The sequence below is a fragment of the Melitaea cinxia genome, chromosome Z (genome assembly GCF_905220565.1).
Source record: "Melitaea cinxia chromosome Z, ilMelCinx1.1, whole genome shotgun sequence".
Lineage (NCBI taxonomy): Eukaryota > Metazoa > Arthropoda > Insecta > Lepidoptera > Nymphalidae > Melitaea > Melitaea cinxia.
This window is the reverse complement of record NC_059424.1, coordinates 5,982,556-6,008,637: the sequence shown is the minus strand read 5'-3', so window position 1 is coordinate 6,008,637 and position 26,082 is coordinate 5,982,556. Positions and strand designations below refer to the sequence as shown.

Here is a 26,082-nt window from a genome sequence, read left to right as displayed (position 1 = left end):
TCAACGGTTTGATATTCATGTAGTAGAACGTTGCTTGATTTTTATATTAACAAATTTAAAAATAAACTTAATGCTAAATTTTGTCGATTTAATTATATAAAAACGAAAAAGAGAATAATTTTAACTTAAATAATAACTAAAGGATAAAGTTAAAATACTCTATGTGTCTATAGTACTATCTAATTCGGATCTTTTTTATTTACTTTTATAGAGAAAAGCCTTCAGATCTAAAGCAATTATGTTTATAACGAATTTTATATCACTTCAAAAAAAAAAGGAGTATAAATAACTTTTACAAGTTTGAAATGAGCACTAATTATTTAAAAAAAAAGAGTAGGCCTGATAAAATTCTTATTCATATAGTATAGATACAATGTGTTTAACTAAAATAAAGTCAGATATAAAAATATGTATAAGTACTTGATCTGTAGTAGAATTTATAGCTATATATATGCTAGCTATGTATATGTGTATATATTTGACGTCAAATTATGTTTATATTTTGGAGATATTTTATAGAATTCTGATTTTTTTATAAGATTAAAAGAATAATAGCGAAAGTTAATTTATTATTAAAAATTACATTACATAATATATATTTATTTCTTTTTTGTTATAATGATTGGGCATTTTTGATTGTGGAATGTTCTTAATTCTTAAATACAGATAATATATTAGATTAGACAATTGTTTCCCCTGAAACAGTAAATATCATCATATAAAAAGGAATAAATTGTATATTATAAAATATTAATTCTACATAAGTTTCAAATAGAGATTAAGCTCTAGATATTTTGACTGCTTTATTTAATATTAAGGATACGTCCATCGGTGGGAAGTTTTGCAGTAATTTTACGTTCGACGCGAAATCTCCACTCAATATGTTGTCTCTTACTAACCTGAAAGGCAATTAATACATATTTTATTTTATATCAACAGAAGGGCAAAGAAGCGTATGATCTGCCTGATAAGCGAATATTGTAGCCTATGGAAGCCTGATACAGTACAGTGCCAGGAGCACGTTGCCAAAATTTTTCCTGACAAACCCCCAAAGGTGTAAGACAGAATTTTAAGAAAATTACTCGTTTTGGAATAACTTAATATTATAATGTATATGTCAGGTTGAGAAATAACTATTCTTAACTTACAAAATCATGGCACAGCAAATATATATCAGCGAATTGAACCTCTGCGGGTCGGCGAATAGGGAATCCCAAATCCTTTCAACGTCAGGGAGAGAAAACTCCTGAGAGAGCAGCAGTGTCAGCCATCTGCGGAAAAAAATTGTTTATATATTTGTTTATGTAGTTCGTAGGAGCGGTGAAAAAATACTATACCTGTGCCCAGCAAAGAGGTTCAAAACGTTATACGAGTATAATAGCAGAATGCATTAAATTTAAGTAAATAATGTATCGCTATGTAATATTAAAATTTTTTAACATTTTTAGCATCGGGTGAACAGGTAAATGGAAAATAGCCACGCTAAAATATTTCAAAACAAAAAATAACAAAGCTATTCTGTTTATCCCATAAAAAAAAACATATTTAGTGTTATTTTTCTAACGTCTTCCGGCTTACTTGTTAATTGCAATATCAGAATCAGTATTGTATAAACAAACAACCTACTTGCGATACTAAATAATTTTTATTTATTCAATAAAAAAGTCTATAGTCATAAGTTGTAAGTACAGCGTGTTATATTTCTTTTATTTTTGTATAGGTCTTTCATGTACATATATATATAAAAGTCCCTAAATAAAATAAATAAAAAAGCATCAACGCGCGTCCGGAGTTTACTCCCTTAAGAACGGTTACTGAGATATTAAAAAAAATATTTAAACTTTATTACACAACGTATAAATAAGTTGCGCAAACGGCGGACTTAACGCATGCATAAATATACATTCAATAAATACAGGACGGAGATTTTGCGAAGAAGGACATTGTAAAGAGTATAAAAAAGCTTAAGATAAGGATGTAAAAGTTACAAAATTAAATAAAAAAAGTAGAAACTAGATGGATACGTTGTTAACCAATATTAAACAGACATCTACAAACAGCGCAAGCGATTAAATAAATATTTGAATAAGTGTTTAATAAGCAGTAGTAGTAGAAGTTGAAGGTATAAAATATCGATTAATTTACATATTGACTAACTATTATCAATAAATTCGTTTTATTGCTTCAAATCTTGTTCCCTCTTATAATTTTCACTAAAAATAAGTTGGTATATTAAAGTATTTTTCATTAGTGTTCGATATTTTACAACATACAATATCATATTTAAATCGCATCACCATGATGCTACTACTACTATATTTTGAATCGATATTTCTAGTTCCCATATTTGTAAACGATTTCGAACGTTTTGCGATTGACACTTTTGTGAAAAACTGTTAATGTTTAATGTTTTAAATTTCGAAAATGTGTTCGAAATTTAACTGTTCGTGGGAAAAATGAAATATGTGACTTATTTTTTTATACAACTAAGTCGGCAAACGAGCTTACGGCTCATCTGATGACGCTACACCCAACCCCCTCTCAAGCTTCCAAGCATCGGTCACCTCACGCAACACAGAGACACAACACTGCTTGACATCAGTATCATCTAGATGTGATCTTCTATAATGTCGAGTTTTCTCCCCAGTCGGGCCACTCCAGATTTAGGTTATATGCTGTGTGGCTACGGCATCAAAAAATATGCCCACCCACTCTCTTCCCGTGGGTGTCGTAAGAGGCGACTAAGGGATAACAAGGTCCCACTACCACCTTGGAACTTAAGAAGCCGACCGATGGCGGGATAACCATCTAACCGCTGGCTTTGAAACACACAGGCCGAAGACGGGCAGCAACGTCTTAGGTGCACAAAGCCAGCCCTGCAGTCACCAACCCGCCTGCCCAGCGTGAGTTCACGCATTTTTGGCGTGAACTTGTGGAGGCCTATGTCCAGCAGTGGACAGCAATAGGCTGGAATGATGATGAACGATGATGATGATATGGTTAGGGACGGTTCGCTACATCACCTGAAGCTGTAGTACTGTGGCCTGAGTTCCTGTCGTTGCAATTGCTCCCACACAGCGCGGTCATTCTTCTTAACACACTCGCTCAGCTTGCTCATCATATAGTTGATACCGCTTTCAGTTTCGTCCAATGTTCGGATGAAGAAATCACGGATCTCGGCCATCAGGTTCGTGAAGCAGAAGAAACAGTCTGCCTCCGCGTGTTCTGTTAAATGTAATGATGACGGTTATTTTGGTAGGTATTTATATGTGATTATAAGCGTCCGAAGGAGGCTGTGCTTTACTATAAATTTACTACTTTATATGCAAATTAATTTATTTTCTTACTTATTAACTTTGTAATTAAAAAAAATTAAAGAGTAAAGCGACCGATTTGAGTGAAGGGGAAATTACAGTATGCAGCTATAATATGTATAAAAGAGTGTTCCTTATTAGGTATTTAGGGCCCGTTTCACTGGTTACAAAAAAACCTATCTGACGTATGACTTACATATATGACTTATTTTTACCATCGAATCCCATTTTATTTATGAGATATGTATATTCGAAATCTGTAAATCTAAAAATTATAGTTTGTTAAAAGAGGCGAAACAGAAAGAAAGAAAGAAACCTTTTTTATTAGCCTTTTTTGGCTAGTAGTAGTTTTTAGGCTTTTAAGTAGGAAAAAGTAAATAATAAAATAAAAATATATAAGAATAATAATTGAAACATAAAAAAATACAATTAACAAAATGATAGGTAGCAAATACAAAAAAGCAAAAAAAAAAAAAAAGATAAATAAAAAGGCCAACTAGGTTTCTGCCTCAGCATTGTTTTTGACAGCAAGAATTTGTTGCCAAAAACGCAACAGACCGTTATGGTCTATTTTACCGTCTGCTGTTAAAATCTATTGGCAACTTATACGCAGGGTAACTTCTATCTACTACCGGCGACACGCGGCCTAAATGCTAACAATACTTCGAGTGTTTGATATTTTAATTACTAATTACTTCAGTTCAATCTTTATTACGTCAACTGTTACCAAACATGTGTTTATACCGTTGACTCATCAATAATTTATTAAACAATTTACAGACGTGATTTTTTTACTGTACGTTTGTTATAATATACTCTGGGAGTACAATTGACTTAATATTTATCTCCAATGAAAACAAATTACGTATACGCTTCAGTCTGCAATCCCACTGCTGGGCGTAGGCCTCTTTCCCCGTTTAGGAGAAGGATAAGAGCTAAATCAATCAGCTGTTATTACATATACACATTAAGTTGTCTATCTTAGGAACAGACGACCGTTAGTGTATGTGTGAAGCAGAAAGATATTTATTATTTACTAGGTGGATCGACACACATTGTTCTGCCATATGGACACAATAATCACCTAGGGGTTTTAAAACATAGCCTACGGCATATTCTCAGACCTACCATGACCTACAGAAATACACAAAAATCGGACAAGCCGTTTCGGAGGATGTCTGTACAATGTGACACGAGATTTTGATATATAAGATTTACTCATATCCATCTACAAATGTAAGACACAATTCCTGAGCAAGAATCAATCAACACTCCAGACAATTAAGGTCACGTTCAGTGACAATCAATTAAAATTGACTTGTACTTACTACGGAATTCTTTGTTCGAGTCAGAGGCGAATGTGTGGTAGATGGGACCGATTATTTCGTTCATTCCCTGAACGTAGCCCTGCCCGGGGTTCAGCTTCGCGTAGAGGAAGAGCATCCGCTCGACGACCTCCCAGTGAGCCTCGCAACCTTCGTTCAGAGGCGTGTAGTCCCCGCTGTACAAACCTTCGTTACGACGGATTTCATTACTTAACTGCGGAATTATAAAATATCATCATTACATAGTATAAAAAGAAATCACTCCGCGCTGTCTGTATGCTTAGATCTTTAAAACTACGCAACGGATTTTGATGCAGTTTTCTTAAGTAAATAGAGTGATAGTTTAACTGAGGTAGGGCACAGTAGGAATTTCCTGCTCAAAATATGGAGCAGCCCGACTGGGGTAGTACCTCGACCTTACAGAAGATCACAGCTAAATAATACTACTCTCAAGCAGCTATTGTGTTCTTGTTGGTGAGTAAGGTGACCAGAGCTCCTGAGGGGGATTGGGGATTGGGTCGGCAACGCGCTTACGATGCTTCTGGTGTTGCAGGCGTCTAAGCTACGGTAATCTCTAATCATTAGGTGAGCCGTACGCTTGTTTGCCGAACTAGTGATATAAAAAAAAAGTGATTCCAGATGAAGGTTAATAAAAGTAATACACGCATAATATCGGCGGGTCGCTAGTTATTAATAAATCAAATTTATTTAATTCAGAGCAGCCTTCTATACGTACATAGCCGTTTTGTGCCTGTCGAGTGCGATACTCTTGTAAGAGTGTGTCGTAAAGTAGTTGACATTAATGAACAATAAATAAATAAAATAATTTATTATTGCTATTCTATGTAACGGGTATGAGGATGTGATGCGTGAAGTCGTATAACCGACGGTGAGTACGTATTTGTGTATGTATATACATAAACATTTATTTTGGTCTGGATGTATGTCCAGTTACCACCGTGTATCGAGGAATTTTTAAAGCAGTCGGTTCCTTATCGTAGACGTCAAAATAACAGTAAGATCATGGGTTACTTATAGGTACGCGGAAACGCCGTGGAGCAGCGTGATTCCACAAACAAGAGACAAAGTTTGAGTGAAAACATTACCATTTAGCATTAAACTTAATTTTCTAAGTTAACTGATACATTGATTACATTAATACACTAGCTATGCCCGCGACTTCGTCCTCGTGGAATGTAACAAAATAGTTATTGTTCAGTTTGCAGTTATAAAACTAAAACAAAAATCAAAAACAAAAGTAGCCTAAGTTACACCTTATTACATCAGCTATCTGTCACTGAAAGTTCCGTCAAAATCAGTCCAGCCGTTTCAGAGATTAGCTGGAACAAACAGACAGACAGACAAAAATTATAAAAAATGTTTTTTGATATATGCATTTGCATTTAATAAAAAGCGGTTATTTTAATATCACAAACAGACACTCCAATTTTATTTATTTGTATAGATAAAATATTTAAAAGTTTAATTAGCAATGGTACAACGAAAGATCTACTATACATATTACGTTCTTATTGTAATAGGTGTGAATCCTAAAATAACCCTTTTCAAAAAGATAATAATTATACAGACATTAAATAAATACAGTATATGTACCTATAGGGAACATATTTCTATATTATCATATGCAATTCAATTGTGTTAATTATTTCGAAAAAAATATTCACAAACCCTACCGAACAGGTATATTGTGAACGTGTAACGTGATCTATTATTACGTATCAAGTAACGTTATTAGAATGCGAGAAAATTGATACTCTAGGTATAACATAATGTTGACGTCTACTTTTAATAAAAATGAATTTGATATATTTAACATACTATATATACTCTTATTAGTTATACATATTTTATACTAGCTGCCCGGACATACTTCATTCTGTCAAAAGTTAATAGTAAAAACTTTTTTTTTGTATTCAATCCTTCTATGGGCCTTAAAGAACATATAAAAAAATAAATTAGCCGAATCGGTCGAATTATTCTCGAGTTATGCGCTTAGCAACATTCATTTTTATTTATATACTAGCTGACCCGGCGAACTTCGTATCGCCTAACACAAACTTTATCGTATGGTATTAAAGTTCAAATTGACTTTTAAGTATTATCACAAATCTTTTGTATGGGAGTATAGAAAAGTGTTGTTTTTAGACTTTTTCAGGAAATTAAATTTTTTTTTTTAGAATTTTTCTCTCCGTAAGAACCATCCTCGTACTTCAAGGAACATTTTAAAAAAGAATTAGCGAAATCGGTCCAACCGTTCTCGAGTTTTGCGCTTAGCAACACATTTTGCGATTCATTTATATATATAAGATAGATATATTAGGGTTATTATTCACATCACACATTCTACGTTAATATGTAAAAGCTGAGATATGACGATTTTCAGTTAGATTAACCGAAGCTTGTGCGATTATATATATATATTTTAAAGCCTATGATTGCTAAGGCCCGAAGGAGTTTGGTCTCTGCTAAGACAGATAATATGAGGATGAATAAAATAGATTCTAGGTCGAAACTGAGATTAGACACACAAGTTAAGTGGATTAAGTAGTGAACAAAGATTTTCTTCGCGAATTTTATTTATTTTCAAACTGTAAACAAAATAGTATTCAAGACAACACAAAAACAAAAACAAAATTTAAAATATACAATACTCGTCGAGTCTTAATTAACGCTCTTAATAAACAGACTTGCTAATGGAAAATACGAAAATAATTTAAAGTGTAGGAGATTAGTTTCAAAACAATGTCTTCTTTTCAATAACATCTACGACAACATTTGAAAATTGCTCTACGTTTTCGTAAAAAGTCCCAATTAAAAATAATATGGTAGGCATTTACATTATACTAGTTGACCTGCAAACGTTGTTTTTCCATATATGTTATTATCCCCCATAATCCCCCCCTTCCCTTATAACTTAGGGGTGTGAAAAATAGAAGTTGGCCGATTCGCAGGCCTACCCGATATGCACACAAAATTTCATAAAAATCGGTCCAGCCGTTTCGGAGGAGTATGGTAGCTAACATTGTGACACGAGAATGTTATACATAAGATTATACTTGATTTGAACATAAGAACAGAGTTTCAATCCTTGGTAAATATAACTGAAATTGTTTATTAAAAAAAAAAAAAAAAAAAATTTGGGGATATCCTGTTTGAAAACTTACTTCTTTATTCAAGAAGTTGATGTGTTAAAAAAACTTAAGCTTTATTAAGAAAATTTAATTACCTTAGCGACACCGAGCCCTCTTCGCTCTAATGTAGAATATTTCAGCACCGACTGCTCGACTCTCTTGTGCAAACGTTTCACACCGTTACTGTTTACAATCTAGAAGTAAGACGAAATGGTTTGTCATAAACTAAATTATGACGTTGTCCATAAAAATGAAAAACTATTGACACAACAGAGCAGCTAACAATTGTTAGAAAGTTCAATTATAAATTCAAAAAAAAAAATCTATGAGTAAGTATAAAATATAGGCATTCAAGGCAAGAATGACCCGCATTTTCTACCAAATACAAAAAAAAACTGATTTTTAGGTTTGCTAAAATTAATCTTTTATTTAACTTAGCATGTGACATTTCTTTCTGTAAATTTTGTTCTGTTTTTTAATTAAAGTTCATCTAATCTCGGTTAAGAAAACTAATTTATCAAAACTGTCTTCGCGCATTGACAAGCTTTTAAAAATCTAAAGATATTTGCGTTTACTTCAACTGGGCAATTTGAACTCGTGTTCTTTTTTACTAAGATTTAATTTGTCATAGGGTGTGGTTATACTAAGTGAAAGCAATGACTCACTATATCTCAACAAAAATAAACTATAGTATTAATATTGTGTGAGATTTGAATTCAAGTAAACTTAATATTTCAAGCAATAACCATACAATAACTTACTTCAGGACAAGGGAATTCAGTAGCCGATTGGAAAAAGGATATGTCTGGACATAACCTCCTTACGTCTTTATCTATTTGGAGGAGGACTTCGTTGTCTTTAAAGTAAGTGCTCCATGAACTGTCTGGACTAAGATTTAAGGGATGATCGGTCGGACCTCCCGGCGATACGATAATTTCATCTAAAATACAAATTATGTTTTAAGACTACGAATATCCGTATACATATTATATCATTCCAAAATGCTTTACAATATCAAATTACGTATTTAAGTCAAGAATATTTTCGTCAATAGTTTGGAAAATTACCAATAAATTGTTGATAAAGTTGCCGTTTCTTTAAAAGTGTAGATTCCCAGGCACTCCTTTCTTGAGGTATATAGTGGAGTAGGATCTTCCATACAAATGATCGCAAGCCTTTTTCATCTGGAACCCCTAGATAACAAAACATTCAATAAAAATAGAAATCTGATTGTGGTAATATGTACGGAAAAACTAGCTGCAATATTAAATGAAAGCTTAAGTCACAAAATTATAACACGTCTATGTTATTAAACATCTAAATTAAGTAAGTCTTCTAGAAGCTAATAATAACTTTAGTATTAAAAATTAGTAATATTTTATCAATTTAAAATATGTTAATATTTCCATTATTATTGCTTTGTAATTTTTTTTAGCACAATTACCATTAAAAGCTAGTTTTTGAAGCTGTTTCATGTTTACGACATCTTCGTTTAAGACATCTTCAAAGGCCTTAATCCTGAAAAAGAATAAACAGTTAAGTTAAAAAATAATGTAGGTATGTGTCATAAAATTTAAGGAACAGTGAGAACAAGGTTTAAAAAAATTCTTGTACATGAACTAAGTGAGCTTGGTTCAATTGGAGTATTTTCTTACGTAGAGTAAAACATTCTCTTTTAATATGCATTTAAGTTATTTTGATAAACATTAAATTTTAAAAGTTTTTTTACAAAAAAAAAACTTTTGAATTATACCCGTTTCACAATTTTTAAGAGCTTAAATTATGTGATAAGTGGTACCTACTTTTACAGTTAAATCACTACACATTATAACTTTTCTTTGTGTCAATTCTAGAAGCTTTCTTCTATATATCCTAAAGAAACGTTTCTCAAACAAAAGGTAAAGAGAGGAGTGTCTTTACAAAAGTAGATATTTGCATATTTTTGTTTTTTTTTTTTTTAAACCGAATATACAGTCTTGTTCCGAGTATACAGCATCAAGATGCTAAATCAAACAATTTTGGTCACACAAAACCTAATGTAAATGCGATATTCTCCAAGTAAAGTAACTTTAAAAATGAGTTTTTGTTTCAGAAGGGGATATTTCGACTCATAAATAGAGCTACAATCAGGCTGAATTGATTTTTTTGATAAAGGATATTTACAATTTGAATTCATTATGGTTGCGATTAGTCTTTTCAAAACCAATATTTACAAGATTTTTTTTACTTTCTTATAACTTCATTGTTTTATGATTTATTTTTTTAAACGGAATCCAATATACGAGTATCGTATTGGTAGAAAAAAGTCATATATACACACTCACACACACACACACACACGCTGCAATACTAACTTTCAAATAACTCTCCACTACACCTTAAAGACATAATGATATTTTTCTGGAGAAAGAAATAAAAAAGGAAACCAGTTATCACTAACAAAAATTAATATTACAACATTTTAAAGCTATGGTCATTTAAAAATACTGGATGCAGACTGGATTCTTAAAGATAGCATTCTTGGAAAAGCGATATAAGAAGCTGGATAGCCTATGTTGTTATTAAATAATTGTGTTTGTTTGCAAACGAAAAAAAATCGACTTCAATACATTGACAAGTAACATGACCTAAGTGGTAAAAAAATATTCAAGTAATCCGCGGTATCAAAGATTACTCAAAAAGTACTCATTATATCTTGATCAAATGAATTGAATTTAAATGTGACTACAAAACAAGCATCAGCTTTCGGTTTAAACAAGAATCATCAAAATCGGTATACGTAGTGAAAAGTTATGCGGTATAAATACAACGTAGGTCGTCAAAAAAATAGTTAAGAAATTCGCAGATATATATCAAAAAGTACTAGTTAGATCTCAATTAAATTTAAATGGGACCACATGACACGCCTTTCGATTAAAAAAGAATCATCGAAATCAGTCCACCCAGTAAAAAGTTCTGAGGTAACCTACACAAAATAATAATAATAATACAACAATTGAATTGAGAACCTCCTCCTTTAATAATTTCTTTTTTTTTATTTGCATGTGATTTCTTTTTATTATATTGTTTTAAAAAGAATAACTAGTGTTTTATTATTTTTTGCAATAATATCTAAGTAAGTATACTGCATAAGGGGATGTGACAAAATAGTACACAACTAAAGGGGATATTTATAACTAGGGAAGAATAAATGTGGACATTATTAAGATTTCTGTGCAAAATATTTAATTTTTTGTTTGTTTTGTACCACTAAATTAAAAAGTCAATTTTTTTTAAATATACTATTTTATTACTTATTACTATACCACCTACATAGCTATGCAGTCTTTAATATAGACCTATGTGTCTTATCTCAGCATAGATAAAGTAAAAAATATAGATAACGCACCTAGAACAGAAAAGTGAAGCCACTTTTTTAAAGATGTGTGAGTGAGTGAAGTGTTGACACTTTTTAAAAAAAAGTCCCTAAAATTTTTATTAAACAATTAATTTAATATAGGTAAAATGGGTATGTGGAAATAAAAACCCGTTTATAGTTTTAAATATATTTACTCCTTTTTTCGATTCAAATTGTTACATAAATCTATTGTAGCCGTGTTTTGATTTATTTAATTATATAAATCTGTGTCAATGAAAACTTGCGTTTTTAAGTAATTGATGATTCCTCTGAGGGGCAAGTTCCTGCTTTAAAGACGTCTAACTCTTTGCTGTAATAAATTGATTTTATTTTTACATTTTTTTTTAAATTAAGTTCCTGTTTTTTTAATTTTTTTTTTCTTAGTTTATGTTTTCTAGGTGTATCAAAGATTGAATCTTGGTTAAGGACTGATTTAGACTCATCCGGTAGGTCCTAGAACAAAAAATATAACATTAAAATACGTAGTAGTAAGTAGCAGTATGTACTTGATGGTACTCTGCGAAGTCCACGTTTTGTACTGTACATGTCAGCTTTATCAAAATGGTTTGAACAAACCAACTAGATGATGATGGCTGTCGTTGTAGTTCATTTCGGCTCAGTCGTAAAGCAGCTACCCATTCATCTCCTATTAAAATATTCGTTGGAAACCTAAAACCATGATATTTAGTAGTAAAATGTGAGTAGTTAATTCACAAATTTAAACAGAAACAAACGAGTTAAAAATTCATATTTAACTTGACTTCAATTTAGGAAAAACATAAAAATCACACAATAAAAAAAAAAACAATAATTTTGTCCACTTTCTACTTAATTATTTTTCTATGATTGTCTACAAGTTACTTACCCGCATTTTGGGCTAATGGAAATAAAAATTACTGGTAACACACCCTCGGTACGTCATTTCGGGACATTGAAATTATAAGTTCCGAATAACCTCAATATTATTTTGGAATAACAAGAAATATAAAGTTTTGTATGTACTTACGTGTGAAACGATATTTCTTCAGACTTTTTATTCACTTTGGTATTGTTTTTGCACCATTTAATTACATAAGAACGGCATTTTGAAGGCAAAGTTACTGTACGAGGCCCCGTGAGATACTAACGAAAATGAGCGGAGTTTGATGCATATGTGTGCGTGAGCGCGTGTGTTTACTTGAAGGAGCCGAGTTTTGTGGCTTCAGTAACAACAAAGGCCGCGCATTATCTACCTTTTTTTACTTGATCTATGTATCTCAGACAGTTTTTTTCATTTTCTGATAAAAAAATATAAAGTTGCAATATCCCCTTTTGTAAAGACTCCTCAAGATATCACCCTTTAGACTTTTTTTGTTATCATTCTCCTATTTAGATACTTGCATTTTACTAAATTACGAAAGCTTTATGTTTGAAATATATATAACTCTTGATACAACAGTATTCACGAAAACATACTGAAAAATTATTATAATATTCAATACAATGACACTGAAAATCACAAACCATAAAAACTTGTCTTTAATACTTCCAGTGATTCATTTACTGACATAGGGGTACAACTTGGCAAAAATCTATTTTTACAAATTTTTTTAACAGTTCACTTTGCAAAAAAATAATTTTTGTAACTATAATAAGTATATTTGTATAAAAGAACGTGATACAGACCAAAAAATTAGAAGTATTTTTCTGATAATGGCCACATTAAAATCACGAAAATGGTAACACTCAACTTATATCACTTAAATCACAGGAGGCACAAATTTAATTTGGACCTTCCCCGCCCTATAATGTTCAATGTTTGTTAATATTGGTGTTTAGTCCCTACTGTACATTTTTGTGTAAATATTTTGAAATAAAATTAAAGTACAATAAATAATGTGTCTGTCCTAGTGTAATTAGTGTGTAATAGTTTAGCTACTAACAGCTGTAGTCTTAGTTTAACATTAAATGTTTATGTTGTTTTGGGTTAATTTGTAACAATGAAAGTCTGACTATTTTGTCTCTTTTCAAAATTAAATTGAGACTATTATCTCAAACGCACCGACCAACCAATCTCCTACCTTTGTTGTCCACTCTACGTGACATTGGTGGAATCAACCGTGCTCCACTGGCACAACTTAAAGCCAATCAATCAATAATTTGGACCTGCGGACTAAGTAGGTCCCCAGATATTAACTATGAAATGTTGATTTTTCTATAATAACTGGCTTTTTTCGTTTACACTTTTCTTGTTCCATTGTAAGGCCTACTGCTTCCTATTAAAGTAAAACACCAGTACTTAAAACCAGTGAAATCAAAGAAATAACAAAAGAAATGATGCTTTTAATGTGACCTTTGATAGGATAAAATTCAAAATTTTACTCTCATCATCAAGAAATTATATAAATAAATAAATATCTTATACACATTCACACACAGACATCTGTTCCTATGCTAAGCAACATAATGCTTGTATGCATTATAGGTAACAGCCAGCTGATATAGGTGAATATTTTTTTTAAATATAAATAAAAATATATGGAAATAATACATATATAAATACAAATATTACACCCAGGCTCAGGCGGGATTCGAACCCACAACCCAGGCAGGCCCCTTGGCAGAAACCAAGGCCACTACAAACTGCGCCAAACGGGCTAGTCTTGTTCATAAATTATTTTAGCAATGACTGCAGACATTGTGGCAGTGAGCCATTGTTTAAAGAAGATAACTCTATCTTTCACTTTTAGAAAGTTAAAGTTTGAAAGCAGCTATAACTGTGCATCCCAGTTACTTATGTTAATAATGTTTTAGTATTTTGAATTCACCAGCAAATTTGAGACTAAATTATATCTTGTAAGAATTTGTTGTAACTAGAGATAACACCATAAACTACTATAATAACATCCTACAAGTAATTTTACAATTTTCAATTCATAAATTCATATTAAAAAATATTTAATAGCTAATTACTCAGTAGAGGCGACTAAGGGATAACACAGTTCCACTACCACCTTGGAACTTAAAAAAGCTGACCGATGGTGGGATAAGCATCCAACTACTGGCAATGAAATACACAGGCCGTAGACAGGCAGCAGCGTCTTCGGTGCGACAAAGCCAGCTCTGCAGTCACCAACCAGCCTGCCCAGCATGGTGACTATGGGTAACACACATGAGTTCATACCATTTTTGGCGTGAACTTGTGGAGGCCTATGTCCAGCAGTGGACTGATAGGCTGAAATGATGAATTCCTCAGTACAAGATAATAATTGATTAAGATGTGGTTCGGATTCAGTAGAGTTTGCTTGTATACATTATATATGACTGAATTTATAATTTTTGAATAATGTATCCTGTTGATCCTTTTCAGTAGAATGGATACTCTGGTAACTTTCCACAGCCTCTTTCTCCATGGAGAAGGGCCAGACTTTAATCCACCACGCTGTTACACAGAGGGTTGGGAGATATTTCGCACTACAAGTAACAATCGCTACTAGTTGTCTATGGTAACAACCGGGACCAACTGCTTAACGTGCTCTCTGAGGCACAATGGGTGACCCACAAGGCCAGATAACCAGACCAGAAGGAAATATTTGCACAAATATAAATATCCATCCCAAGCGGGGAGCAAACACAAAATTGCCAATGTGTGAGCCCATATAACATGCACTAATATATCAGAGGGATGTCCAATACGCTCCATAAGCTATATAAATTAATTAAACAAGAATAAACTCTATTTTGTATAATGATGACGGTTTAAAAGTATTTTAAAACCTGATCAAGCAGCAAAAAAATGGTACTATTCTTAAATATTTTGAAATGAATTTTTTTTTTGTTAACTTATTTGATATTGATAAACTCTAAAATCCTAGAAGCACCACCATTAAAAAATCTACATGGACATACCGATTAGGAGTCAGTTATAGGTGCCAAACTACAACATAGGTGAAAATGCTAGGGTCATCTAGTGTGTTATAAAAATAGCTTAAACTTTTATCATAAGGTCGCTGTAATATTAATTTAAAAACAACATTTCATTTGCATAAATAAGAAAGCTATTTAGCATAAAGCAGAATACCTACATTGCGTGAATTACCGTTTATAAATAAAGGGGTGTATTTATAACCTTACTTTAGAAGAACATATTTTATATTATTATATTTATAAGCTAGTGCAATTACCTGGCTTTGTGCAGACTCATTTTAAATGTTAAATGATTTTTTATAAATTTAAACACATAATATTTATCACTTTTTAAACTTTATTTAAGTTTCAATTTTGATCATTTACACAGTTCACCTTATCCACGTAATGTGTAATATTTTGTACGATAAATAACAAATATAATGTGAGCTATGATATACCAAAATACTATACAGATACGTTGTTTTTACACTTTACGTTGATACGATACTGTCATTGTCAGGTGAGCACCGTGAGCATGTTTGCCTATGGGTGCGTTCCACTAAAGGCCTGCAACGGTGTTGTAGGCGAATTTTATAAGCGGAACCATATTTGAGCGCTGTCAGGTGCAAGCCGTGTTGTAAACTGTACATATTACACCATATACCTAATGTACAGCTTACCTCTACTACCTTTGCTATTTTACAGATTTGTAGTCCAAACAAAAGCTAACATTATGAAAGTTCAGGAACGACGAGTGCATTAATTAAAATATGGCAATTTTTTTTTTTTTTTTTTTTTTTTATAAAGGTTGATATAAACTAAGCTGTTTGGGTGTTTTCATCAAAAACGCTGGTTTATCCCTTTGAGATATAATAAAACAATTGGAATGGAAACAATGGAATTATTCCTCATTTATAGGTCTACAAAAGTCCACGATTGCACATCTGTTAAAGATAGCTCATACTATCTCTATGCAGCCTATCGCAGTCCACAGCTAGACATAGGCCTCCCCAAAGTTCGAGCCAAACATGCTCAAAGGTAACTTAAACAACAGTCCATAAAAAAATTTGATCACAACTAGGATCTGAGGGCAAACGATTCTGCCATCCACTGTTTTAAATTGTATGTAATATTATGCTCTATATGAGTTGTAATACATAAATACATATAATCACGCCTCTTTCCCGTAGGGGTAGGCAGAGACCCCTCTTCTTTCCACTTGCAACGACCCTTACACACTTCTTTCGCTTCGTCCACTTACATTATTCCCTTCATACATGCTCTTCGGTTTAGGGTACTCTTGACCTGGCCTTTTTTCAAGACGTCCCTTATTTGGTCTCGGAATGTCCGCCTAGGTCTACCCCTTCCAACCCTTCCATTCACACTCGCCTTATACACTTTTTTCGTCAATCGTTCTTCACTCATTCTCTCGACATGGCCAAACCATCTGAGCATACCTTTCTCAATTTTCGTCACTACATCTTCTTTCAGACCACAACGTTTCCTTATCTCACTATTTCTTATCCTGTCACTCAGTCTAACTTCTATCATACTTCTTAACGTTCTTATCTTAACTGCATTTATTCTGTTTTCATGTTTCATCTGCCATACCTAACTTTCATTTCCGTAGATGAGTGTCGGAACCAACACCCCCTCATGCACAGCCAAACTAGCCTTATTAGACACCTTCCGACTGCTCATAAGTGAGTGGAGTAAGAGTTGTAATATCTTTCGTATTCGAGCTGCGGTGGTCTCTGCATATAAGTTTCCGTATCCTCTTAGACCTCTTAGCTTTCTATTCTGGCGAAGCTGCTTGAGTACTGGGAATATTGCGCCTCCACCGCAGTAGATCCAAGGCTTCGGGAAAAATTTTGGACTGCTTCGTTGATTTCGTTGGCAGAACGTGTCTGTGACCCAGAGTTCACACCGTTTTTACCATGTTGTCGGTCATCTCGTTCAATTCGCTTGTGGTTTCCTGCGAATCGAATCGATTATAACTTTTACTTGGAACTGCTCGGAGCCACATAGTATTTGAAGCGCTGGAGGTCTTAGAGTAGACTCCGCAACAGCCGCAACATATGATTGTTAATTACTATTTTGTTAGGAAACAAATTATGATTGCTAAGTTATATATGACATGTCCCCATGGAGGAGAAATCTGATCTTTTCGCCGAGGCCAGCCTCTCGCTGGAAGGATCCTGTTACCTGCAGATCCGGGACCCTCCAATTAAAGCGGCTGAAGGCACCCGCAGGGGTTTGGTTGGTATTGCAGCCCCAAGTGCTGAAGCTGACATACGGTCTAGGACTGCCTATCCAGGCGTCCTGGATATTACCCGTAATTTATTATATACACTATGATATGATATGAGCAATATGATATGATAAACAAAACCTGTGGTTTCAATTAGATCTTATATGGTGTTGAACACGTGGTTTACTATATTAGCTCGAACTTGAAATATTTCCATAAAGGAAATACGAAAGGCATGAAAATAAACACGCACCATCGCCAGGTATCTCTATTACTCTACATTGGATTGGTAATCCTTCAAAAATATATTGCCTGTAATTTAGTTTTTAATAAGGTTCTGTGTAAATATATGCTACGGAAAAGCGTAACGCACGGTCCTCCGTGACTCCGTGACGACAGGGAGTAAATAAAAAAGTATTCTACTTACGTAAAGGTTAGGTTAGATATTTTATTTGTACTACTTATAAGTGATAAATAATATAAATGTTTCTTGAACTCATAGGGTTGCAAACGCGGTTATTTTCTTTTAAACCGACCCCGCTGTAAGTGTTTTATACAAACTATCAACCCCAATTAAACTCCTTTAGCGGTAGAATATCGCAAAATCTGTTCTTAGCGGACGTCTACTAACTATAATCTACCTCCCTATCAAATTTCATCTATGTCCATCCAGCGGTTTTTGAGTTCTCGTGATGAGTGAGTCAGTGTCCTTTCTCTTTTATTTAAATAGATTAGGAAACTTTTTTGCAGTTTTTGAACAACTCTGAAATCTAGTGTAATACCACTTACGAATGCTCTAAGAGCTCTATAAAAAATTAAAATACTTAAGAAAAATTATTTACTACTGTTAATATATTTATTTTTAAGAACACTTAAAAATACAATATATGTTCGTAATTGCAGTAGTTAAACCACATTATTCGCATTGATCGTTCAGCATTCTTTTAAACGTTCCAAAGAATAACCTAATAAACTTACATTTTCTGTGCAGATATAAATTAAATTAACCAAGTACCTTTATGTTTCCGATAGTTTAAAACTGAAACAGGAAAATGCTTTAACTTTAATTGACATATAGTAAGTGCCGGGCTGTGTGTGCTCCCTCCCCGGACATCCTGTTTAATTACTCTGTTCAGACGTATACGTTAGATCCGTTTAGATATATGTATATATAAATTACGCGTCACGTTGTTTGTCCGCGATGGACTCCAAAACTACCAAAGTGATTTTAATCAAATTTGCACAACGTATTATATTCACAAAAATAAGGCGGTACGAAGATCGCCACGCCAGCTAGTATACACTAGCTGACTCGGCAAACGTTGTCTTGCCGCTAAACGCTTTTTTAAAATAGGGGTTGGTGGTAGAAGGGTGAAAATTTAGGGTTGTATATATTTTTCAACGCCAAATCATAATAAAATAAAAAATAAATAATTTATCTAATAATTAAAAAAAATTAGGGGTGGACTACCCTTAACATTTAGGGGGATGAAAAATAGATGTTGTTCGATTCTCAGACCGACCCAATATTCACACAAAATTTTATGAGAATCGGTCAAGCCGTTTCAAGCCGTTCAAATTTGTGTCAGTTAACTAGATATGTTACTTCTTAAAGCGATTTTCACAGAATCATAAAATATGGCATAATTCAATCTAAACAAATAAAATAACATTCAAAATTTAAAGTAATTCAAATATAATACATTTAAAACCAAACAGATCAGAGTTGACATCAAAAGAGTATGTGTAATCTGAGATTACCAATCAACAGATATCAGATGGCGCCACTACACTTAATTTCCAAGTTGAAGGGTTAGAAAAGCCCTTATATCTTTAATAACACTTAGGTTAAAACGACATATTTTAAAAATTAATCTTGACTAGATCGATTTATCGGCCCTGAAATCCCCTGCATACTAAATTTCATGAAAATCGTTGGAGCCATTTCCGAGATTCAGATTATTATATATAATACAAGCTGTCTTGCCGCTAAATGCTATTTAAAAATAGGGGTTTATCGTAGAGGGTTGAAAATTTAGGGTCGTATGTATTTTTTAATGTTGTATCATAAAAAAAATATCGAATATGCACACAAAATTTCATGAGAATCGGTCAAGCCGTTTCGGAGGAGTTTAACTACAAACACCGCGACACGAGAATTATTATTATATATTAGATATATACAAGAATTGCTCGTTTAAAGGTATTAGATTTTAGGAAGGCGGCAACCCGCGGGATCCCACGCGGGCTTACGTGTTTAAGTATCATTAAATCCCTTAAAGGGGTAAAAAGGAATATTAATGTTAGTAAGAAAAATAAATGGTTTATTATCAAAATGTCTTGAAAGTTTAGTAAATATGGTCTCTAATACAATGAAACATGTGAATTTGTGGATTTTTTTAGATTAGTATCTATTTATATCTATATTTATATTAACAGAAAAGAAAATTGTAGTCGATATGAAAAAAATGCGTTACATCATTTTTGTTGTTTATAGAGACCAGATTTTAGTCAGACCTCCAGGATTAAAATAGAAAAAAGTAAACATAATTTCGTGCTGCAAATTTTTGGTAATACCGGAGCAATCAAACAGACAAACAGGTAAAAAATAATTATGTTGGCTTCTATGGTCGACAAAAAAAATCCTTATAATTCATTTCCCTAAATATCTCTATTCTATTTTATATGTGCACTAGAGCCCCGCCTCGGCTTCGCACGGTTGCAAAAACTACCTGTATTCGTGTACTATAATTATGCATGTAATATAGATAGTACCTGGATGACCGAGCTTAGCTCGGAATTTTCAGTAAGTCGTGTTTTTTGGAAATCACATTTAAATACGAATTACGTATTGATAAAATATGAATAATATTTTCCGATTTTACGACATAACAATAAAAAATATGAACTGGTTATTTAAACGAAAAATCATGAGTGCAATTAGAAAAAATAATCGATATAGGTACGACAGGGATAAAACGACATTTTCTAAAAATGAATCCTTGCTGTATCGATTTCAAAATCAAAATCACAAATAGCTTTATTCAAATAGGCTCAAGAGCACTTTCGAATCGTCATTTTACAAATTAAAACGTTAAAAATAAATTACTATTTTTATAAAAGTGAAGCTACCACCAATTCGGAATGTAGATTCTGCAGAGAAGAATCGGCAAAAAACTCCGTTACTCAGTTACTCTTTTGAAAATAATATATAAACTGTGTTTTAGTACAATATTAGAAACATGTTGCATGAAATACAGCGTCACTAAGTCCAGAGTAATAAGCTTTATCTATCAATTTTTTTTTTTAAAAAAATCTTTAAATTTATGTTGAGACAATTCCAAAATTGTTTGTGGTATTTTATTATACATGCGAATACCATGACCCAGAAAGGAAACGTTTAACCCAGTCGGAAACTTGGAGTTACAATTTTGATATTCCTTCTCGTGTTTACAATGCGATTATTACTATTATATATATTTATAGCCCCCGAAATCCCCTGCATACTAAATTTCATGAAAATTGTTGGAGCCGTTTCCGAGATTCAGATTATATATACAAGAATTGCTCGTTTAATAGTATTAGATAAACCTTTCTCTTGAATCACTCTATTTTTTAAAGAAAACCGCATCAAAATTCTTTGTATAGTTTTAAAGATCTAAACATACAGACAGCGGAAAGCGACTTTGTTTTATACAATGTAATGATAATACATATACAGTTTATTGAAGTAAAACAATAAACGGTACATTAAACTAATTAATTCTTTGTCGTAGTACTCAATGGAGGGTCGTGATCAGGATCTAGTTGTGCTTACGTCTCGGCTTCTAAATTACATCCGGGTACACTGCTGCGGGCTATTGAGTATGAATCGCATCCATTATATGTAATCAAAAGTGTGAAGTTTACTTTATCTGATATAAGTTTTTAGCTTTCACGGCACTATCTACAAATTACTCATAAGATACTTACCTGGACTGTATTGCGATGATGGGCTGCTTTGTCGCCGAAATATTAGAAGTTTCAAGATAACAATAGCGTAAATCCCCGTATAAGAAAAGTTTAGGTAAATGTATCTTTAAATTATGTAGAAACTAGCTGCACCCAAGATTTCGTCGGCATGTAATTTAACAAAAAAGTTATTGTTCAGTTTGCAGAGTTATAAAAAAAATCAATAAAAGTAGCCTAAGTTACTATTAAGTCCCGTCAAAATCGGTCCATCCGTTTCAGAGATTAGCCGGAACAGACAGACTATTGACAGAGATTTGTAAATGAAATGTTATTTTGGTAGGTATATATACCGTGTATAGATCCATATGCATTTTGTAAAAAGCGGTCATTATAATATTACAAACAGACACTCCAATTTTATTTATATGCATAGAGTATAGATAAACACTTTAATTCGGATCATTTAAATAATTAATCACAGTCATTAACGCTCGATAAAATCCGACCCAGAGGTTTTGGATTATCTTTTTTAATCGTCATATTGTTATTACTTTTACAAATGCACATGATTCAATTTTTGCCGTCCCTACTAAACGAAAAAAGAATCGTAAAAGCTAATAATTTAATAATAATCATTAGGTGAGGTAAGATCTCAAAAGGTTTACTCCAATATTAATACAGCTTACACAAAATAATGTACACGTTAGGTAAACGTTACTAAATATGCATAACTAAGTTTAAAGTCAAAAAAATACAAACACTATCTTTATTAATTTTCTGTTAACAATATAGCTAAAGATAGCAAATAAAACATTTAGGTTATGAAATTTTTACATTACTTTTTAGGATTTTAATTCTGCAAATTCATCGTTAAATCTGATTAACAAAATAATTGTGTTTGCTCCCAAACGAAAAAAAAAACCGACTTCAATTACATCGACAAGTAATACAACGTAGATCGACGAAAAAATGGTCAAGCAACTACGCGTTATCAAAGATTACTCAAAAAGTAGTTATCAGATCTCGATAAAATTTATATGTGAGCACATGATAAATATCAGCTTTTGATTAAATTAAAAATTATCAAAATCGGTACACCCAGTAAAAAGTTATTACGGATTTTCGAGAGTTTCCCTCGATTTCTCTAGGATCTCATCATCAGATCCTGGTTTCCTTGTCACGGTACCAAACTAGGGATATCCCCTTTCTAACAAAAAAAGAACTATTAAAATCGGTACATCCAGTAGAAAGTTATGCGGTATAATACAACGTAGGTCGACGAAAAAAGCGTCAAGTAAAAACGCATTATTAGATATAACTCGAAAAGTATTTGTTAGATCTCAAGTATTAGTTAAATGGGACCAATTGGCACACACCACCTTTCGATTAAAACAAAATTTGTCGAAATCGGTCTACCCGGTCAAAAGTTCTGATGTAACATACATAAAAAAAAATACAGTCGAATTGAGAACCTCCTCCTTTTTTGGAAGTCGGTTAATAAATCACAAAAAAGACTTAAGGTTTCTTGACTTAAACTGTTAAGTATATTGTATAGTACCTACTGATTGATATATTGAAATTTTTGTTTAATTTATGAGACTCATTTTCTTGACGTATAATAAAATATATATTTTTAACTAGTTGCCCGAATAGACTTCGTTCCTTTAAAAATTAATAGTAAAAATTTATAATTAATTTTTTTTTTTAATTTTTAGTATTAAAACCTTCCATGGGCCTTAAGGAACATACAAAAAAATAAATTAGCCGAATTGGTCGAGCCATTCTCGAGTTATGCGCTTAGCAACATTCATTTTTATTTATATAGATTTCAGTCAAATTTGCCGCCCCCCTAAAATTTAGACTCCAGCCTACTCAACCTACTGGTAAATCCATCACTGAGCTACCCGTAGTGGTTAATGCAAGTTAATTATTATGCAAAAGTAAGTTATTGATGGACTGGCTTTCCGATCACGGCTTTGCGTTGGTAATAAAGAATTGGTCAAGTGGTTTTGAATTAATCCATTAGAAACAAACAAGAAATTAAATGTTTACTCGCCGTTCACTCTGTAACATATTGTGTTAGGTAAATTTCATATTGTTTTGACTACGATGTTAATTATACCTCATGGGGTAACTAAATAAGTGTTTGAAAGTATGAGGTCGATCTTAGCGTATGATGAGTAAATATTTAAAAAAATAAAAAAATGTAAGTAAAAATATTTCACCTGTTTAGCAATAATTATTTTATTGAAAGTAGAACAACATCTATAGTATGAAATATTATACACAGTATCGATATCATGCCAATGTTCATAATTTCGTTTCTTCTGTTACCGTGGGCTGAATAAAAATCAATAAAGGACATTATTGCACTTAACAGATTCAAACAAATTCCCACAACTAAAAAAGTTACTTCTAAGCATTTGTCAGATTTCACTTGTAATCCTGATTCCAGTAAAATGCCAAAAACTACAATAGAAAGTCCTCCACACACTCCTAACATTATAAAATGATCAAATCTTGTCAATTCATGTCCTTCTGAATTAAAGAAGAATCCTAAAACCACCAGTGCTAAGGCGAAACTACGTAAAATCACAGACGTTATTTTATAAGCCATAGTCAATGAGATTTTATTTTGATTTAAAAGTATAAAATATTGTCTAAGACATTTTCTCAAAATAGCATTAATCGCGAGTGTTTATTGCAGACATTTTTATAATTCCCGCACTAACGTCAGATCACAGTCAAGGTGGCAATGTCAAAGGGATGCAGAGAACTCTTTAAAGACAATAGCAGTTTTATTTTGTTATAAATAAACACGTATATCTTCATAATGACAGAATTTGTCAGGCGTTTTTCATAGAACTGTATTTATTAGAAATGTATCTTTTTATTTTTATTTTAAATTATTTAATGTTTATTTTAGTGTATAGTGATACTGGTAATAAAACTGAAGTATTCGATTATTGTTCGCATCCCGATTGTTCTTTAAGAAATCAGCATACCCTTTGTTTAGCTAAAAACAAGTATAGTACAAGATTATTTGCTTCGGGGATGACTACATGGATGAAATATCAAATTCTCCAATTACATAATCGCCACAGAGATAATATTGCAATGGGCCTTGAAGCGGGTCAACCGCCAGCCGCTAATATGCGTAAAATGTATTGGGACTACGAACTCGAAGAGATGGCGGAGATATGGGCAAGACAATGTCAAAAAAGACACGACGAATGTAGGAATACCGTAAGATTTAATGTTATACAGAACATGGATGTAAGACCAATTTTGCCTCGAGTGACCATTGCACAAATACTAGCAGATACTGTAGGCGCATGGTTTTCCGGGTCAAGAACTCTTCCACCTGAATATGTTCGGTCATTTAAACCAAGTAATTGCAGCGCTCCTGGTGGATGTAACGCTCATTGGTATTCCGCAGCCGCTTGGGCATCGACGTGGCGAATAGGTTGCTCACAGGCTTTGTGTACTGCAAAGCAAAGTTCATGTGTATTGTTTCGAAAAAGACGGACACCGCGACCTCAATTTCTTAATTCAATGCAAAATGTAACACGAACTCCTAAAAAAGAAAATTTACTTCGTAGAACTAAATATATGACAAATGCCACAGTGACACGTTTTGAAGACTTTGCAACAACGATAAAAACTAGTTTCAACAAATCACCATTACACCGCGGTGACTTAAAATTTTTGGACCAAGAAGAAAAAGAACCAAATGTCATGGCATACATATTTTGTAATTATGGACCGGCTGGTAATATTGACGGATTTCCAATATACGAACCGGGTGTGACTTGCAGTAACTGCCCTTATGGAACTAAATGTGGTGTCGGAACTCACAGAGGCTTATGTTCTCTTTTAAGTGATCCAGAGAATAAGCCTTAAATCTTTTGTATTAAATAATAAAGTTCGATAACTCTGATCATTACTATTATTATATTTTGAAATGTATTTCTTAGTTGTTATTGTATATTTTGCACTCATTTTCACTCGAATTATAAGTTTTTTAAAATACATACACAGTAATAATAATCATAATAATAATTGTAATCGAAAGCCGGTACTCGTCATGTAGTCCTATTTAAAATTGGGTAAAATCGATTATTTTAAGAAGATTTTTTTCTGTTTTAGTTATTGAGTACAATTATTTATTACACACACTTTATTCTTCTTTGTTTCATAAATAAAATTGGAGTATCTGTTTGTAATATAAATATCACCGCTTTTTATTAAATGCATATGAATGTATACACGGTACATATATCAAAATAACATTTTTTTGACAATTTTTGTCTGTCTATCTGTCTGTCTGTATACTCCGGTTAATCTCTGAAACGACTGACTGCTTTAGATAGGACTTCCACTGGCAGATAGTTGATGTAACAAGGAGTAACTTGGGCTAGTTTTATTTTAAAAATGTATTTATTTTATAACTCTGCAAACTGAACTATAACTTTTTTGTAAAATTTCACGCGGACGAGGTCGCGGGCACAGCTAGTCTCTAATAAAAAAAAAATAGAATTCTCCTTTTAGACAAATAAAATATTTAGTATGATAGCTTTGTTTTACATTAATTTTGTTGTCGCATTCTCGTCGACCACTTCATGCTTTTTGATCGCTTTTCTTTACTATAAAATTGCTATACGGGTATGAACTGATGAATATTAGAACACTAGTTCTAATATTCTATCAATTTCTACCAATATTTTGGCAGTAAATCGAGGCAATTATATACAAATAATAATAGTTATCATCTGTAAAAGTAATTATTTTTTAAGCTTTGTGA

General features: G+C 32.6%; 2 protein-coding genes across 2 annotated transcripts; one reads left to right on the top strand and one right to left on the bottom strand.

Moving 5' to 3' along the window:
- Positions 1-549: 549 nt before the first annotated feature.
- LOC123668951 (TBC1 domain family member 13) lies at positions 550-15,371 on the bottom strand. Its single transcript, XM_045602642.1, has 9 exons — positions 15,352-15,371; positions 9,236-9,309; positions 8,859-8,984; positions 8,553-8,731; positions 7,887-7,985; positions 4,643-4,853; positions 3,024-3,225; positions 1,149-1,271; positions 550-899 (listed from the first exon to the last, which is right to left on the bottom strand). Exons 1-9 carry the CDS (start codon positions 15,369-15,371, stop codon positions 779-781), a joined length of 1,155 nt encoding a protein of 384 aa, XP_045458598.1. The 3' UTR covers positions 550-778.
- Positions 15,372-15,971: 600 nt separating this feature from the next.
- Positions 15,972-25,218, top strand: LOC123668530. The gene is made up of 2 exons (XM_045602265.1): positions 15,972-16,114; positions 24,119-25,218. Exons 1-2 carry the CDS (start codon positions 15,972-15,974, stop codon positions 25,179-25,181), a joined length of 1,206 nt encoding a protein of 401 aa, XP_045458221.1. The 3' UTR covers positions 25,182-25,218.
- The last annotated feature ends 864 nt before the right edge of the window (positions 25,219-26,082 follow it).